At 42.9% G+C, this 17,862-nt stretch overlaps 1 protein-coding gene across 5 annotated transcripts in view; it reads right to left on the reverse strand.

Annotated features, from left to right (window-relative positions):
- Window positions 1-3,628: 3,628 nt before the first annotated feature.
- Window positions 3,629-17,862, reverse strand: part of plod1a (procollagen-lysine, 2-oxoglutarate 5-dioxygenase 1a) — a 28,153-nt gene continuing 13,919 nt past the window's right edge. For 2 of the 5 annotated variants that reach the window (XM_080215394.1, XM_080215397.1), the window contains exons 11-20: window positions 15,927-16,031; window positions 14,386-14,511; window positions 12,995-13,136; window positions 12,757-12,870; window positions 12,139-12,204; window positions 11,114-11,218; window positions 10,873-11,019; window positions 8,161-8,286; window positions 7,784-7,909; window positions 3,629-5,684 (exon numbers count right to left, since the gene is read on the reverse strand). In XM_080215394.1, coding sequence (XP_080071520.1) covers window positions 5,529-5,684; window positions 7,784-7,909; window positions 8,161-8,286; window positions 10,873-11,019; window positions 11,114-11,218; window positions 12,139-12,204; window positions 12,757-12,870; window positions 12,995-13,136; window positions 14,386-14,511; window positions 15,927-16,031 — 1,213 coding nt within the window. In that variant the 3' untranslated portion in view covers window positions 3,629-5,528. Of the gene's footprint in view, window positions 5,685-7,783; window positions 7,910-7,993; window positions 8,287-10,872; window positions 11,020-11,113; window positions 11,219-12,138; window positions 12,205-12,756; window positions 12,871-12,994; window positions 13,137-14,385; window positions 14,512-15,926; window positions 16,032-17,862 lie in introns of those variants that run through there. The other 3 variants (XM_080215395.1, XM_080215396.1, XR_013889680.1) reach the window with 3 other exon arrangements.

Consider the following 17,862-nt stretch of genomic DNA (forward strand, 5'->3'; position numbering starts at 1 on the left):
AAAGCTTACAATCTTAGTATCATCCACAAACTTGCTAATCAGACCAGCTATGTTTTCTTCCATGTCATTTATATATATTACAAACAACAGAGGTCCCAGCGCTGATCCCTGCAGAACACCACTAGTTACAGATCTCCATTCCGAAAAACATCTTTCCACTGCTATCCTCTGTCTTCTATGGCCAAAACACAGTAAAAAGTCTGACAATACCAGGTTTTAGTCCAACCAATTTATTTGATAATAGACTCACAAGCTTTCGGGGTTAGCCCCTTCATCAGGTGAATGGAGAGTTCTGGCCTCAGACAGAGCATATAAAGCACAGACAGTTTAAAGATTACTGATTAGAATGCGAATCCTTACACCTAACCTGCTGTTCAACACCTGAAGTGGCTGACAACGTGAGTGGAAGGAGCACTGATCACAGGTTACAGAGATGTGTATTATCTCCAGACAGTACAGTAAGTGAGGTTTTGCAAACCCAGGCAAGTCACGGGGGTTACAGATAGTGCGACATGAACCCAAGATCCCTGTTGAGACCGTCCTCATGTGTGCGGAACTTGGCTATCAGTCTCTGTTCAGCGACTCTGCGCTGTCGTGTGTCGTGAAGGCCGCCTTGGAGAATGCTTACCCGAAGGTCAGAGGCTGAATGCCCGTGACCACTGAAGTGTTCGCCAACAGAAAGGGAACAGTCTTGCCTGGTGATTGTCGAGCGATGTTCATTCATCCGTTGTCGTAGCGTCTGCATGGTCTCCCCAATGTACCATGCGTCGGGACATCCTTTCTTGCAACGTATCAGGTAGACAATGTTGGCCGAGTTGCAAGAGTATTTACCATGTACCTGGTGGATGGTATTCTCACGTGTGATGATGGTATCCATGTCGATGATCCTCCATGTCTTGCAGAGGTTGCTGTGGCAGGGTTGTGTGGTATTGTGGTCACTGTTCTCCTGAAGGCTGGGTAGTTTGCTGCGAACAATGGTCTGTTTGAGGTTGTGTGGTTGTCTGAAGGCAAGAAGTGGGGGTGTGGGGATACCCTGGCGAGATGTTCGTCTTCATCAATGATATGTATGGCCAAGCCAGTTTTGAATCCATCTAGCTAGTTCACCATTGATCCAGTGTGATTTAACCTTTTGCACCAGCCTGCCATGAGGGACCTTGTCAAATGCTTTACTAAAGTCCATGTAGACAACACCCACACCCCTTCCCTTGTTAATCATTTTGTCATCTCCTCAAAAAAACTCAATCAAATTAGTGAGACATGACCCTCCTCATACAAAACCATGCTGTCTGTCGCTAATAAGATCATTCAGTTCCAAATGTGTACGGATCCTATTCCTAAGAATCTTCTCCACAAATTTCACTATTACTGACGTCAAGCTTAAATGTGGTCTCACTAGTGTTCTGAAGCACAACCTCTCTATTTTTGTATTCAGTTCCCCTTGAATGAAAAGATTCTATTTGCTTTCCTAATTACTTGCTTACATCTATACTAGCTTTTGTGATTCATGTACCAAGACAGCCAGAGCTGTATCTCAGAACTCCACAATCTCTCAACATTGTGATAATCTTTCTCTTTCATTCTTCCAGCCAAAATGGAAAATTTCAAATTTTTCCACATTATATTCCATTTGCCAATCTTTGCCCACTCACTTAACTTACCTATATCTTTTTGTAGCTTCCACCTAGCACTGCTGCCTCAAAGATCCACTTCCCAGGTTTGTTTCTGGCCATGGGTGACTGTGTGGAGTTTGCATGTTCTTCCTATGTCTACTTGTGTTTCCTCTGGGTGTTCCTCCTACAGTCCAAAGATGTGCAGGTTAGGTGGATTGACATTGCTAAATTACCCCTTGGTCTCTAAAGTTGCGTAGGCTGGTGAATTTAACCATGGTAAATGCACAGGATTACAGGAATAGGGTAGGGTGGGCCAGAGTAAGATGCACTTTAGATAATCAGTGCAGACTCAATGGGCTGAATGGCCTCATTCTGCACTGTAGAGATTCTGTGGTTCTTATGTCCTATTCATAACTTACTTTCTCTGTTTTCTTTGTGTCATTTAGCAAGCATCCCATCCATCCCTTTATCCAAGTCATCTATATGCATTATAAACGGATGAGATCTCAACACTGATCCCTGTGGCACACCTGTCCTTATATGGTGCCAATTTGAAAAACACCCATTTATGTCTACTTTTTGCTTCATGTTAGCCAGTCAATCTTTTATCCATACCAATATGTTATGCCCTATACCATGAACTTTTATTTTACGCAATTACCTTTGATGTGGTATTTTAACAAATGCCTTTTGAAAATCTAAGTACAACACAGCCACTGGTTCCCTTTCATCCATAGCACCTGTTACTTCTTCAAAGAACTCCAGTAAGTTGGTTAAACATGATTCCCTTTGACAAAACTATGTTGATTCTGCATGATTACCTTGAACTTATCCAAGTGCCTTGCTGTAGGTTCTTTAATAGTAACTTCCAACATTTTCCCTACAACAGATGTTAAGCTAACTGTCCTATGGTTTCTTGCTTTCTGTCTCCCTCCCTTTTAGAATAATGGGGTTACATTTGTTATCTTTCAATCTAAGGAACCTTCCCTGAACCTAGGGAGTTTTGGGAAATTAAAACCAATGCATCAACTATCTCACCTGTCCCTTCTTTTAAGATCCTAGGATGAAATCCTTCAGGACTCAAGGCACTTGTCAAACATTATACGATGGCACAGTGTTTAGCACTGCTGCCTCACAGCATCAGGGATCCGGGTTCAATTCCAGCCTTGGGTGACTGTGTGGAGTTTGCATGCTCTCGTGTTCACGTGGGTTTCCTCCAGGTGCTCCAGTTTCCTCTCAGAGTCCAAAAATATGTAGGTTAGATGGATTAGCCATGTTAAATTGCCCCTTAAGAGTCCCAAGATATATAGGTTAGGGGGATTAGTGGGGTTAATACATGGGGTTATGAGCATAGGAAGGGAGTTTGGTGCAGACTCCACAGGCTTCTGCACTGGAGGGATTCTATGATTGATTCCAACAGTTTACTTGGTACCAGTTCTCTGGTGATTGTAATTTTCCCAAGTTCCTCCCTACCTTCCATTTCCTGATTTTACAGATGCTTCCAGGATTACTTGAATCCTCTATGGTGGGGATACACCATGTATCCTCTATGGTGAGGACTCTTTTCAGAGAATATAAGCTCCCTGAGAGACTATCTGAACTGCATGGTTAGAATGATTCAGATGAGCTCAAAGTTGAAAGTTGAGAGGTGGAGGCAAACCATTGCTGAATTTTTCAGCTAACAGCTCATGCCGAACATTACGTTTTAAACGGCGTTGAAATAAATCAAGTTGCCCACTTTCAAAAATGTCTTTCCAAACACAGCCAGTGATCGCAAGCTGCATTAGTATCTTGAGCAGCATAATGTGGTGACAGCTGCTCCCACACATTGATCACATACAGCAGTTTTTCCTGAATCGGGACCGACCTATCGCTAGTCCACCTTACCCAGGACTGCACAATCCATCGGTGATCCTAGCACAGGAACTGAAGGATTACTCTTCACTGTCGATTACTGCAGGCGAATATTAGCAATGATACAATGGTTTGGGAAAGTTGTATCAGCAAAAAACACAGAAAATGTTTAATCCTTTTATTTTGACACCGTATGAATCATAGGATAAGGAACCTACATGCTCTTTCTCCACCTTCCTTCTCCAATCAAACTTTATTGGCTCTCTATAAACTGCTGAGTGTCCATGTGCAAATTTCAGCATGCATATAGTTTATGCTATCTGTTGTGGTCACACAGCCCCACCCTGAAATAGAGCTGTTTTTTTCAAAAAATGTTGATATGTTTGTCAGAACTATCTTAGATGTGGACTAGAACACTGCTTTGTGAATGCTCACTAAAACACAGTAGGAAATAAAATATAACATTAAAAACACATTAGTACTGAAAACTGGTCACTAGAGTTGGGAAGGGATGGTTTTTAGCACCACTGACCCTCAGAGACTTTACAGTGTTCCTACAAAATTCCAAGAGGAGCCCTGTCTATCATCATCTGCCCACTGAATCTCCTCATACTCCCCTAAACATATTGGTTCTCTGGCAGGGCCACGCTGGCATCACCACCCATTATACGCAGTTCCAGCATTGCTAATACTGTTCACTCAGGCTATGGGTTTACGGCATGAATATTGGAACTGTAATATTGTAAGCACAGCAGCAACACTGTTTGTATTTCTTTGGGACATGGGGAGTCTGATTCCACTTCTGTCACTCTAACACCTTGGCTGAAAAAAAAATTGGCTCTTATGATGGGACAAAACAATAAAAAGGGACAGTTGCAATTACGGAGTCTCTAATCACCAGCAATATCATATAAGCTGGAGATCCACTGGCAAAGACATGAAATGTGTGATAGGATATGTGAAATGCTTAATATATTCTGTGTTAACGCTGATCAACAGATCACAGGTTTCTTCTAAAAACTGAATACCAAAAGCTTCTGCAGAGAGGCCAGCTAGCAGAGGTCATAGAGACAGGAGCAGCCACTTAGCCAACTCCTTTTCTTGTCTCCACATCTTTTCATTCCCAAGTAACACTCTTCCTCTTAGAACTGATGCATCAGTGGTTCTGAGGGGCAATGTGTTGCTGCAATTTCATGTTCTTTGAAAAGGCTTTTCCACAATTCCCTGATTACTGGCTTAGTTCAAATTCTAAAATCACCTACAACCAGTCAAGGTGAGTACACATCCAGGTTCCTGCTTCATCCCTGCAAGCAATACTGAACCTAGTTTTGCATAGCCATCTTTTCCTCACCTCCTCTCCAAAGGGCACTGATATTTCAAGTTCTGCTCCACAAATGAGAGTGTTGGTAAATAATTAAACCATCACAGCCAGTCTCATTTTGTCCAAAACTAATATGTGCATGCACATATCCAGTGGGATTCACATGACACATGGCCAATCACAGTGACCTTTCTGTCACCCTGTCTGCGATAAATTGGCAGCATGGACTCTGGTTTGAAATGCAGGACTTGGGCAGAGCTGGAAAGTGATTCACCCCTGGAATCATTGCATTCAGCCAATTCAAACTAAAAATTGAATTGGGTAGTCAGGTATGTCCATCATCATAGGTTCTGAATATTATTGTCCTGTATTTCTAGAATCTGCAGATTACATGTGGCCTGGTTATTATAGGATGGGGGTACCTTTGTTTCTGTAAAATTTATGGGTTACAAATGGTTTGGTTACTGAAGGGCTGGGGCAGTGTATAATTGCTAAAACCTACAGGTTACATATATTTTGTTTGGGGTTTGGTTATTCTCACACTAACTTCACAACTGACGACTGCAGCTAGTGTAACTATCTCTTTCTGCTAAGCACTTGGAAAATTCTATGAACCATAATATACAGAGCAGCAGCACAGGCTGTCCTTGCTGCAATATTCTGAGCAAGGACAGATCTCGGTATGTCACGAACAGTCTGTAACAGCTTCTACTGCACACACTCAGATACTAAGCACTTTATAATTAAGGGTCAACAAAAGACACGGCAATGTATCGTGTTCCTTTGGTGGTAGGAAGACCCTCGTGGTAATGCGTTAGTCGCCCCGGGTGCATGAGGGCCCAGCCCTTCCGAGGAGCCTGGATGGAGCAGTTATACCTGAGGAACCTGCAGCCGCCCCCCTGCAAAAGACAGAATAACTCTCAGTATCACAGCAATGGGCTATTACACCAGAGTAAAGGCTAAACACACAATGGCCCAATCATGATGAGACCTCAAGAGTCCTTATGTTTAAAAGCACACTGTCAACAGGATACTGAAACATCACTCCTCACTCTTGTAATACACAGTCAGTGGCACAAACACACACACATAGCACCACAATATAATTAATCACAGAATAAAAGGATGGGAAAATAATATTTAACATTCAACATGAACAGAGATCTGACTGTAAAGATGACTCTGGTATTACATCCTCTCCACAATACACACAGGTGGATACACGGTGGTTGGGGTTTAGCTGGGAGTTGGGGAAAAACAGCAAAACAGGGAAATAGGAATACTGGTCTGAACTGGTCTTGTATACCTTAAAATTGGACATCAGTGAAATGGGGAAATAAAAATTCTGGTCCAAACATTTTTTTCCTTCTGTGTGGGGCTGGGTGTTGAGGCTTTGGTGCAAAGGTCATTTCCAATAACGCTGCCTCTCACCAGAGACACTGCATTGGATCCACATGTAGAATCACTAAATGTGAATCAGTTGGTGTGAGAGAAAGCAAGTGTTCACTTGGTCCCAGGGCTGTCTGATATGCGGCCGTTGACCCTGTTTCCCACCCACCTGTGGTGAAGATAAACTGTGGTGGGGGTCAAAGAGACTCAGAATGTGAATCTTACTCTGTAACCATCCGTAACACAACAACCCTCAATCCATAAACTCAAACGATTCTCTCCTCTTCATGCCTGAGATATTGGCAACCATTTAAAAAGTTAAATGGTTAAAAGTTAAACCATTTAAAGTCATAAACTAACATTCTCCTTGAGAAAACTCCTAATAAATAAACACCGGAAATGATTATATCTGACCTGTTTTAAATTCCTCGCATTTCTAGCTTGGGCACATTGGGCCTTAATTGTAAAGTGAAACTCAGGGGTTTTGCTCTTACCATTTTTTAGATCCTCAGGCTCAGCCTTAATTTCCTGGTTTGCTGGGGTAGGGAGAGGTCCTACCACCTGTCCAAAATACCTCCTTCAGTGAGAGTGGTGGGACAAGCAGACAGACGGACAAGTCCAGACACAGACTGGTAGACAGAGGTTGACAGACTGGCAGACAGACAGTCCCAGATACAGAGGCACACTGACACAGAGACAGAATGAGGTGTTTTGTGATCTAACCTGTACAGCACAAATTAGATCCTTAACAATCCAGAATTAAACACTAACAGTAAATATTAGAAAATGAAAATCAGGGATAAATATATGATTTGCTTTATTCAGCAGGGACCCTGCCATCTCAGGAAACCTGACTGACTTCAGTCAATCTGGACTCTGCCTGAGGGTACTGAATGAGGAAAGCACAGGAGTGGGTGAAAAGTGCAGAGTTGATTCAAGGAAGTTGTTGTTTGCGGAATAAATCAGAAAACTTTGCAACTGCATCAAATGTCGCAGGCAATTAAGTCACAGACATTGGGATCAGTAACACTGTCTGTGCTTTACACAAGGGGACATCCTGGAATCAGCTTAACTTGACACCAAAAATCAATAACTGGTGTGAAGATTTCTGATTCAGACTGTCCCTGCCAGAGTCAGTGAAAATCTCACAAATCTTTGTGTAAGATGTAAATAAAGTAATATTGTAAATATGAGTATCCAGCAATATCCTCTTATCAACAATGTTGTGAAATATGTTGAAATAAATCCCATAACTGAGTTTGAACACATCCTTACCTTTCCCTCAGTATTAAAGACCACCATTAGTTGAAATATCTGACCTCAGTCTGGACTGACTGTTAATTATTAGAGCGACCATGCACCTGAGTCTGGAACATTCCACAGCTCAAACATACCTTAAGAAACATGCAAGACCAGAATGAAGAGGAAGAATTGATTTACCAAACTCTGAGGACGTTCCAGTGGAGACCACTCGGTGCACGCCAGTGTAACTATCAGCCATGCGTTGGTTCAGTGTATGCTCCATGGAACAGCCCATGAAACCCGCTCTGTACTCAAGTACAGAGTGAACCAGATAGGCCTGTTCTCTAGCACCAGACATACAACCTACCTGATAGTCAACTCCAACCTTGTTGAGTGCAATGTTTACAGTAAAAGTAGAAGCATCGTGATGTGGCATTAAAGATGGCTGTTCATCAGGTTTATATCTAACTACAAAGGCCAGGTCAAAGAGAGCCTGCAAGAAAGAAAAGGGTTGTGAAGCAATACCATGCAGCATTCATTATAGAGCAGACGTAGAGAGCACTAAAGCCTAACTTACAAAGTCCTGTATCCCCAGGCATTGACTCCATCTAGACCTCGAGCTATCTCCATTGTCACATGACACCCTAGGCCTCACACATTTTCTGCATACAGCAGCACCCAGGCCTCTCCTTCATTACAGGCAAATCCTCCTGCTGTATTCCAGCAAGACGGAATTCGTTTTACCTCATAATCAACTCCTGCCATGTTTAGAGCTACGTTAATTGTGAAGGTTGAGGCATCATGGTGGGGTTCAAGCGAGGGCTGCTCCTCAGGTTTGTATCTCACTACAAAGTTCAGAAACGAGAACGCCTGGGAGGCAGAAGTTTAACATGGAAGAAACAAAACCAGCATTAGTAACCATGGTGTTAACAGTCATCAGTTGTTACAGTTTATAATCATTTTATAACAGGTTCATTTTGATCCCTGTTTCTTTGATTTGTGTCCCTAAGCACCAATGTATTAATTAATGTGTAAATGAAATGGTTTGAAAATTAGTTTTCTCTGTTATTTTACAGTTTCTTTCTCCCCCACCTCTTTTATTCAACTTCACAGATACTGCCACCTCCTCTACCGCTTCTAAGGACCAAATGTCACACTTGATCCAGACCTTGAGAACATTATCAAGTTGTTAAATGGTGTGTGCATGAGATCCCCCGATCTACCGTAAGAAAAGTTGGGAGAAAAATCACAGGGCCATTAAAAAATTTGTCTTTTTTTCAAAATATCTAAACATTTTTTATTACTACTGGAATGGGCAAAAGACTACTGGACCATTTGAGATGTTTGGAGTCTAGTAGTCGGCATAATGAAATTTTCAGGAATGTGTCTGACTAGGAACTTTGTTCCTGGAAAGGTGTGGAACACAAGAACAAGAGTTGGCCATTCAGCCCATCAAGCCTGCACAATCATTCAAGTAGATAATGCCTAATCATCTATTCAACAACACTTTCCCAAGCTAGCTCCACATTCCTTGATGTCATTAGTCTCTGGAAACCTGTTGATTTCTGTGTTGAACATGTTCAGTACTTGAGCTTCCATGGCCTCGTGGGGTAGAGAATATTAAAGATACACCATCTTCAGAGTGAAGAAATTCCTCCCCACCTCAGTCTTTAAGTGGCCTGCTCTTATTCTGAGATCATGTCTTCTGCTTCAAGACTCTTCCATCCTACCTACGTCCACTCTGTAAGAATTTTGTAAGTTTCAATGAGATCATCTCTCATTCTACAAAACTCTGAAGAATACAGGCCCAGCTTATTCAATCTCTCTTTCTTCAAACAATTCCACCAGGGATTAGTCTGGTGAGCCTCCATTAAGACAGACACAAAGTAATTTGTTAATTTTTCCGCCATTTCCCTGTTCTCCACTATAAATTCTCCTGTCTCCACACATATGTCCTGGATAATCTTTACTTCCTCACATATTGAAAGAAGCTTTTACAGTCTGCCTTTATGTTTCTCACTAGCTTGTGTTTACATTATCTTTTCCCCTTCTTTATCAGTTTCTTTGTCATTGTTTGTTAGTCTCCAAATTGTTCCCAACACTCATGCCTATTACTTTTTCTAGCATCCCTATAAACCATCTCCTTTGTTCAATCTTTTAACTTGTTTTGTTAACCATGGTGGGTTCACCTCGAGTGTTTGTACCTTAGTAGAATGTATAGCTGCTGTAGACCGTGCAGTACATGTTCTGTGACAAGTTTTACTTTCAAACCTTGGGTCTTGGACCTCAGACCTCAATGTCCACATTTATGTCCACACCACCTGATGTGGAGACTAAACCATTTTCACTCTGACTGCTCCATTAGTCACATTTTTAAACAATCGTAGTTAAAGGAAGAGGTTAGGAATTGCTCTAAATAGTTCCATCACATTTCAGTCCATTATATTCCAATCCATTCTTCCAGTCACTGATCCCTCAGGAATAATTGACAGGAAGTTGACCTCTGGTCTTTGCAGGAATAAATTCCCTCTACCTCTTTGAAGCCATGTCACTTGCATGTGGTGTTACCTGGTGCTCAGCATCATAAAAATCAATTTATCTCCCCTTGTCCCACACTTGGTTCTTAACCACGTGCTGCTCATTGGAGATTTCATCCAAAAACATACCAGTTCTCACATGTTGCTGACAAGACTCAGCTTTACCTCACCTCCATCTCCCTCAACTCCTCCAATGTTTCTAATTTTACCTATTGACCTATTGAGCAGAAATTCACTGCAACTAAATATTGGGCAAACCAAAGTCATTGTCCCATCCTCAGTGGTTACTTTGTGAGGCTGAATCAGACTGCTTGCAACCTTACTGTTCTGTCTGGATTTGAGCTGAATTTTGTGGTCACAGATCCACTCCATCATCAAGATTGTCCACCATCAATAACATGGCCCACCTCTGCGGCTGAAATCATCATCCATGCCTTTTTTACCTCTTGATTTGACCTGTCCAGTGTTCTCCTGACCAACCTCCCATCTTCCATCCTCCATAAACTTGAGCTCATCCACAACTCTGCTGCCCATGTCCCACTAGGATCAAATCCCATTCACTCATTGCCTCTGTGCTCACTAATGTAGATTGACTTCCATTTGAGCAATTTTAAAATTCCCATTCTCATTTTCAGATCCCTCCATTTCCTCATCACTCCTTTTCTAATCTGAAATATTTGTGCTCCTCCAATTCTGGCCTCTCGGCTTTCCCCGATTTTAACGGCAGAGCAATCACAGGTTCCATCTTGACCTATTGATTGATGTCCCTGTAATATTACCAGTCTCTGGATGTGATTAAAGTAGACCCACCTTCCCACGATCACTGGATTTAAGTGGATATTAATATCCACTGCAGGAGGAAACAACTGTCCAATGACAGAATGGACTGGAGCATACTGAACTGTACAGTAGGACTGACCTTGGTGTAGTAGCCTGGATAGACCTTTTCTGTTATAGGTGCAATGTATTCTCTTAAAAACTTCTGCCATTCTTTCTCAAAATTGATCTGATTCATGTGAATGTCGATAGTTGGTACATTTTCATAGCCGCCCTGAATCCGAATATCCTGGGGAAGAGATGGAGAAAATGTGTAGAATATTTAGGAGCTGTGTTTGGATATACAGTAGTAATTCCTGACCTTTGACCCCTGACGTTCTCACCTGATTGCCTCCAGTTGACCATTGTCCATAATGTTCCATCTCCTCAACAATGTCATCACAGGCTCGTTCAGTGAAAATAGGGAACCAGTAAACATCTGGACAAGGCTGTAAAACAACATAACTATGAAGCAAGTGTATGATTTGGAATCTACACCAAGCCCCCAGTTGTCGCCTGTCAATCAGCCTGGTGAACAGCTATCTCCTGCATTATTGTGTGCTGAGTCATGTTGATCAGTATTCATGCAGTATTCAAATCTGTCATACAATCCATATAGCAGGAGGCTATTCGGATCAATGAGCCTATACCGACAACAATCCCACTCAGGCCCTATCTCCGTTACCCCACGTATTTACACAGCTAGTCCCCCTTACGCTAGGGGGCAATTTAGCATGGCCAATCAATCTAACTTGCACATCTTTGGAATGTGGGAGGAAACCCACAGAGCATCCGGAGGAAACCCACGTAGACACGGGGAGAATGTGCAAAGTCCACACAGACAGTGACCCGATGCCAGAATTGAACCCGGATCCTTGGTGCTGTGAGGTAGCAGTGCTAACCACAGAGCATGCGACCATTTGTGACAACTCGGACAATGTGGATTTTTATAGCTTCATGACGCTTGTAAATTGCTGTGTGCACAGTTACAGTCACCAGACCAACTGCTGGGGTGCATAGTTTTTATCAAGACACATATGGCTACATGTTACCATTAGACACGAGTGTCACATGACATTACATGAGCATCACACACAGTTTTAAAAACTACAAGCCCTTTTGAGCGGTAAAAAAAACTCAAGAGTTCGCAATGAGCCATCGTCTCCAATTGCTCATCTCTGTGCAGCGTTCAGCTGTGAGCATGCAGTAAAACTGGATCTCGGTACACTTGTTCCCCCCTCCCAAGGACACTCTGCATTACAGCAATGTCAATGATTAGTTTCAGTTGCAGGCTGGATTAGCAAGAACCCAGAGTCCTTGCATTGGTTCTGCAATAACCAAAGCACTCACTCACACAGCAGGCCCTTACCTGTAAAATCATCTTTTTTCCAATGACTGAGCTGTAGTTCTTGTGAATGTACTTGTCCTCCCAATCCTGTAACACATCACAAAAGAGAATGAACAGGACCTGTGAAACTACTACTTCAGATGTCTCACTGCTTTAGTCCATGTGTCAAAGTGAGTAACTGGGACCTTCAATATTGTCCTGAACAATTAGTCAGGGATCAGTAAAATAAACTGAGATGCTCTGGATTTTTACATCAGATTACTCTGATAAGATTTCAATTGGTAATTTTAAAAGGAAAATGCACAAATATTGCAATATTTGCAGCAGAATTATTTGATCAATGAACTAGAATATAATATTTCTTCCTCCTTCCCCCTACACTTTTAGGGCCATGAGTTAGACCAGGGATTGTTTCACACTTCAGTATCCTGCTTCACTCAACACAAGACCAGACTGGAACCTTGGGGTAACAGAGTAACCCAGGCCTATTGGGTTCAGTCCCACATCTCACAGTGCGTCACGCACAACAGACTAGGTCATTTCCATTGCCCTGCTTCAGGGTTAAGGGTCTGATTCTCACCAAGTACCCCCCACCCTCACCCACTCCCTCCCCATTCCCCCAACCCCTCTTTAATGTACCTGTGGGTTTTCAGATATCTGCCACAGATCATTGTGTAAATGGTCTGTATGACAGTTTGCCACAGAGAGAATGCGTCCAAACTCAAGCATGTTGGTGATGTACATGAAGATTCCCTGCAGAGACAAAGCACAGGTTAATCCCAACACTCAAAAGTCTAAACCCTGCCAAGCAGACAGGATTCATTAGCATTTCCCACTCGCAATCTCTCCATCTCTCCCTGACAGGAACAGATCTCACCTGCTCCCTGATATTATGACAGAAAGCCATGTCTGGGTCCAGTTTTCCAGCGTGGTAGAGATCTTTCTCCGTCAGGACTGATTGCAGCAAAGTGCCTTGAATCAGGTACACGCTGGAGATGTACGGAACATTCCAGAGACCACTGCAGGGAAAGAGATCACATTAATCTCAGAAAGCAATGAAAACATTGCCACATTAACCAACTGACTGTCTTTTCTGAAAGGTGCACCAGTGTCGAGTCACAGCATCAGCTCCTGTGCCCTGTGGCCTGCCTGGAGTTTCTTTGAATGACGGTCATTCTGCAAATGGTTTCAATGTTGTCCCATCGGGAAACTGCTCCATTTCCTCACTGCCAATTAACAGTGAAACCACCAGCTGCAGGGCCAGTCCTTTACAGACAAAATATTCATTCATGGGATATGGGCAAAGCTGACAAGACCAGCATTCACTTCCCATTGAGAAGGTGGCGGTGAGCTGCCTATTTGAAGCGCTATAGTCTGTGCAGTGTAGGTACACCCACAATGCTGTAAGTAAAGGACTTTCAGAATTTTGACCCAGCGATGATGAAGGAATGGCCAAGTCCCAAGATCTCTGCTCACCTCTGAGACATGGATTTAAACCTCACCCAGAATCAAGGGATGAAAATCCTTCTCCACCAGTCGGAGATTCAATGATAATGGCTGGAATTATACCGCCCTGCTCGCCGCGGGAATCAGAGCGGGTGAAGGACAGACAATGGGAAGGTCCATTGACCCTGGGCAGGATTTTACAGTTTTGGGACAAGCGAGGCTGTAAAATCCCACCCAATGAGTTTGGAATGGATTTAAATCCAGCTGTAATGTTTCAATGAGAAGTAAATCCAGATTGATCCAATCCAGCTGTAATGATCCAAAGGGATTGAGTCTGGAGTGGATATAAATCCAGCTAGAATGGTCCAATGAAAAGTGAATCTCAAGCAGATCTAAATTCAGCAGCAATCGTACAATGAAGAATGAGCTTGATATGGATCTGGGCACGAGTTGCCCACAGATCAGCAAGTAATCAGCAGCAAAATGACAGCTTGTTCACAATAAACCCCAAGAAGATCAATGCTGGGAGTATTCGACTCCCGAAGCCAGTTTGATAAAGTTGTGTTGCTCAGGATGTGTCAAAGTCTTTGGTACAATGTACAATAGATTCTAGTCCTCAGCATCCATCAGTTCAATGGGAACAAAATGCTACCCAAAAATACAATTCCACAGAGTAAATAGCGCCACTATCAGAATGACACACAGGAAGAGGGGACTCAAGGCTTCTCAGTTTATCGAGGTACTTTTGTGTCTTCAAGGGCCGATTGACAGTATCATAATGTGTGAAAATGAGATCGAGAGGTTTGAAAGGTTGATACTCACATTCTCCGTCGCTGAACAATATCCACATAATCCTCTGACCGGGCATAATATCCATCAACACTCAGTGCCCCCCAGAAGTTAGACCACAGCTTCTTGTGCCGACTGACCATTGGAGCCAGTATCGATCTACCAAGACCAAGTTCATTCATGACAATTCATTAGACAGTGAGGGTTATTTCTGCATGAAACAACCTTTACAATTCTTCAGTGAGTACTATAAACTTCCATAAATAAAGGAAAACAATTCAATAATTCAACAATACAAAACAATTGTATCAAACACGCCTGTTCATAGGATTCCAAAAATTGGTCTGAGAATTAAGGTTGTTCTGTTACTTTGTTTCCAGAAAAAGGTTTACGCTGCTGTTGAACATTATAATAGTATTAGTCTTATTCGGCAGATTTATTTTTATTTCTGTGTGTCAACAATAAATGCTATTTATACTTTTGCCTGAAATACACAGTTTGCAGTTTGGATCATTTTCGTTTATATAGAAGTACAGGACGCTTCCCATTCGTCTTAACTCCAGGAAAGGGTCATTGTTAATGAGTGGCACACTAAACATTCACTCCATGGTGAGACTTAGAGGCTTCAGTTGACACCCTGAGAGAGCTGTTTAATGCCTTTCTACTCAGTAAGGGGCACTGGGGAAGGGCAAGGGAAATCTTAGGCCAGAACAGATCTTTTGGATACATGGCTTTGTAATCCAGAGTGAACATTACCCTCAAACCAATGAGGAATATTTAATTATTGAGATTAGGAAAATTCTCCCTCGTTCTGTGATGCCAGAATTCTCCCATCCTGCTAGCCACTGGAATTTTAGCAGGCAGGTTGCAGACAATATGAAACTCCATTGACAGTTGGCTGGGAATTTCCAGATTTTAGACTAGCGTGGCAGGAGAATTTCACCCCTGGTCTCGAGGGAGGCGAGGGCCTAGTGGTATTATGGCTAGACAATTAATCCAGAAACTCAGCTAATGTTTTGGGAACCTGGGTTCAAATCCAGCCACGGCAGATGGTGGCATTTGAATACAATAAAAAAAATCTGGAGTTAAGAATCTACTGATGACTTTGAAACCATTGTTGATTGTTGGAAAAATCCATCTGATTCACTAATATTCTTTAGGGAAGATCTAGTCTGGCCTATACAGAGCACAGCAATGTGGTTGACTCTCAACTGCCCTCCAAGGGCAACTAGGGATGGGCAATAAATGCTGGCCAGCCAGCGACACCCATGTCCAATGAATAATGTTGATGAATCCAATACTGTTGATAAGTTCATGTACAAGGGATTAATCAGGTGACAGTTTGTTCTGATGTTCATTTTCTCTTTTGAAGATGTTAAACTGGATTTCTGATGTTTCTGCACAAGGTTGTATTTAGTTCCAACTATGGAAGGAACTGGAAGCAGGCTGCTCAGTCTGTACACTTAATGTTCTATATTTTCTATACTTTAACATATGTCTCCCGCCCACCCTTCTGATAGAAATCAACTGGAAATTAACAGATAAGGGACTGGGTGTGAAGGGTTTGCTCTGACCTGTTCTGTTCAATGAGGTTTTTCAGAACGTCTCGATTCTGCAGCACGACTTCAATATCAACATTGAAGTAATAATCACAAGTTACATCTTGCCGGCACAGGTCACTAAGGTCAGACAATCATACAGAATGATACTGCAGGCTTGGCAAAACAGCAATTCCAATTCATACAATCAATTGCATCATTAACAACAAGAAATTAAATTTATATACTGCCTCAAATGTCATAAACCATCCCAAGGTGCTTCACAGGAGCAAAAACATATTAAGTTTGCCAGAGTCCCAAAAGAGGGGATATTAGGATGGGTCAGCATAATGGCATATTGGTTACAATTGCTGCCTCACAGCGCCAGGAACCCAGTTCAGTTCCCAGTCACTGTCTGTGTCGAGTCTGCACGTTCTCCCCACGTCTGCATGAGTTTCCTCCGGGTGCTCCGATTTCCTCCCATAGTCAGAAAGGTGTGCTGGTTAGGTGTATTGGCCATATTCAATTCTCCCTCAGTGTACCCAAACAGGCGCTGGTGTATGGCGACTAGGGGATTTTCACAATGACTTCATTGCAGTGTGAATGTAAACTTACTTGTGACTAACAAATGACCATCTAAAATAGGACAGGTGGTAAAAGTTTTGCAAAATAAGCAGCTTTTAAGGAGCATATTAAAGCGAGAGAGAGAGGTGAAGATAAAGACAGAAAGAGAGGTGGCGGGATGGAGAGAGAGGTGGAGAAACAGAGAGTGGGAGAGGTGTAGAGATGGAGAGGTGGAGGAAGGAAATTCCAGAACTTAGGACCTTGGCAGCTGAAGGGATGGACATCGATGGTGGAGCATAACGTATATGGGATGCATAAGAAGTCAGGATTGAATACACATGTATGAGCATACACACACACACACACACACACACACAAAATTAATGTGTATATGTATGTCAACGGGTGCTATTCGGATTGGCGGATGGTGACTAGTGGAGTGCCCCAGGGGTCGGTGCTGGGACCTCAACTTTTTACCATTTATATAGATGATCTGGAGGAGGGAACCGAGTGTAGAGTGTCGAAATTTGCTGATGACACCAAGATTGGGGGAACGGCAAATTGTGCGGAGGGTGTAGAGAGTCTGCAGAAGGATCTAGATAGGCTGGGCGAATGGGCCAGGAAATGGCAAATGGAATTTAATGTTGGCAAGTGTGAGGTGGTCCACTTTGGTAGGAAAAATGGTAGGAAGGACTATTACTTACGAGGCGAAAAACTGCAGCAGGCGACGGTGCAGAGGGACCTTGGGGTCCTTGTGCATGAGTTGCAAAAACCCAGCTTGCAGGTGCAGCAGGTGGTCAGGAAGGCGAATGGGATGCTGGCCTTCATAGCGAAGGGGATTGAATATAAAAGTAGGGAGGTCTTGCTGCAGCTGTATAGGGCATTGGTGAGGCTGCAACTGGAGTACTGTGTGCATTTTTGGGCGCCACACCTGCGCAAAGATATTTTGGCCTTGGAGGGAGTGCAGAGGAGGTTTACTAGGCTGATACCGGAGTTGAGGGGGTTGAGCTATGAGGAGAGGCTGAATAAACTGGGCTTGTACTCGTTAGAGTTTAGAAGAATGAGAGGAGATCTCATTGAGACGTATAAGATGATGAATGGGATGGATAGGATAGAGGTGGAAAGACTCTTCCCGCTCAAAAAAGACAATAGGACTAGGGGGCACAGCCTCAAGATAAAAGGGGGGCGGTTTAGAACGGAGTTGAGGAGGAACTTCTTCACTCAAAGGGTGGTGAATCTCTGGAATTCTCTGCCCGTTGAAGTGGTGGAGGCTGCCTCGCTAAATATTTTTAAGACGCGGGTTGATGGGTTTTTGATAGGAGAGGGGATTAAGGGTTATGGGGAGAGGGCGGGAAAGTGGAACTGAGCAGCGACAGATCAGCCATGATCTTATTGAATGGCGGGGCAG

Source organism: Carcharhinus amblyrhynchos, chromosome 30, assembly GCF_965287045.1.
Source record: "Carcharhinus amblyrhynchos chromosome 30, sCarAmb.v2.hapA, whole genome shotgun sequence".
NCBI lineage: Eukaryota > Metazoa > Chordata > Chondrichthyes > Carcharhiniformes > Carcharhinidae > Carcharhinus > Carcharhinus amblyrhynchos.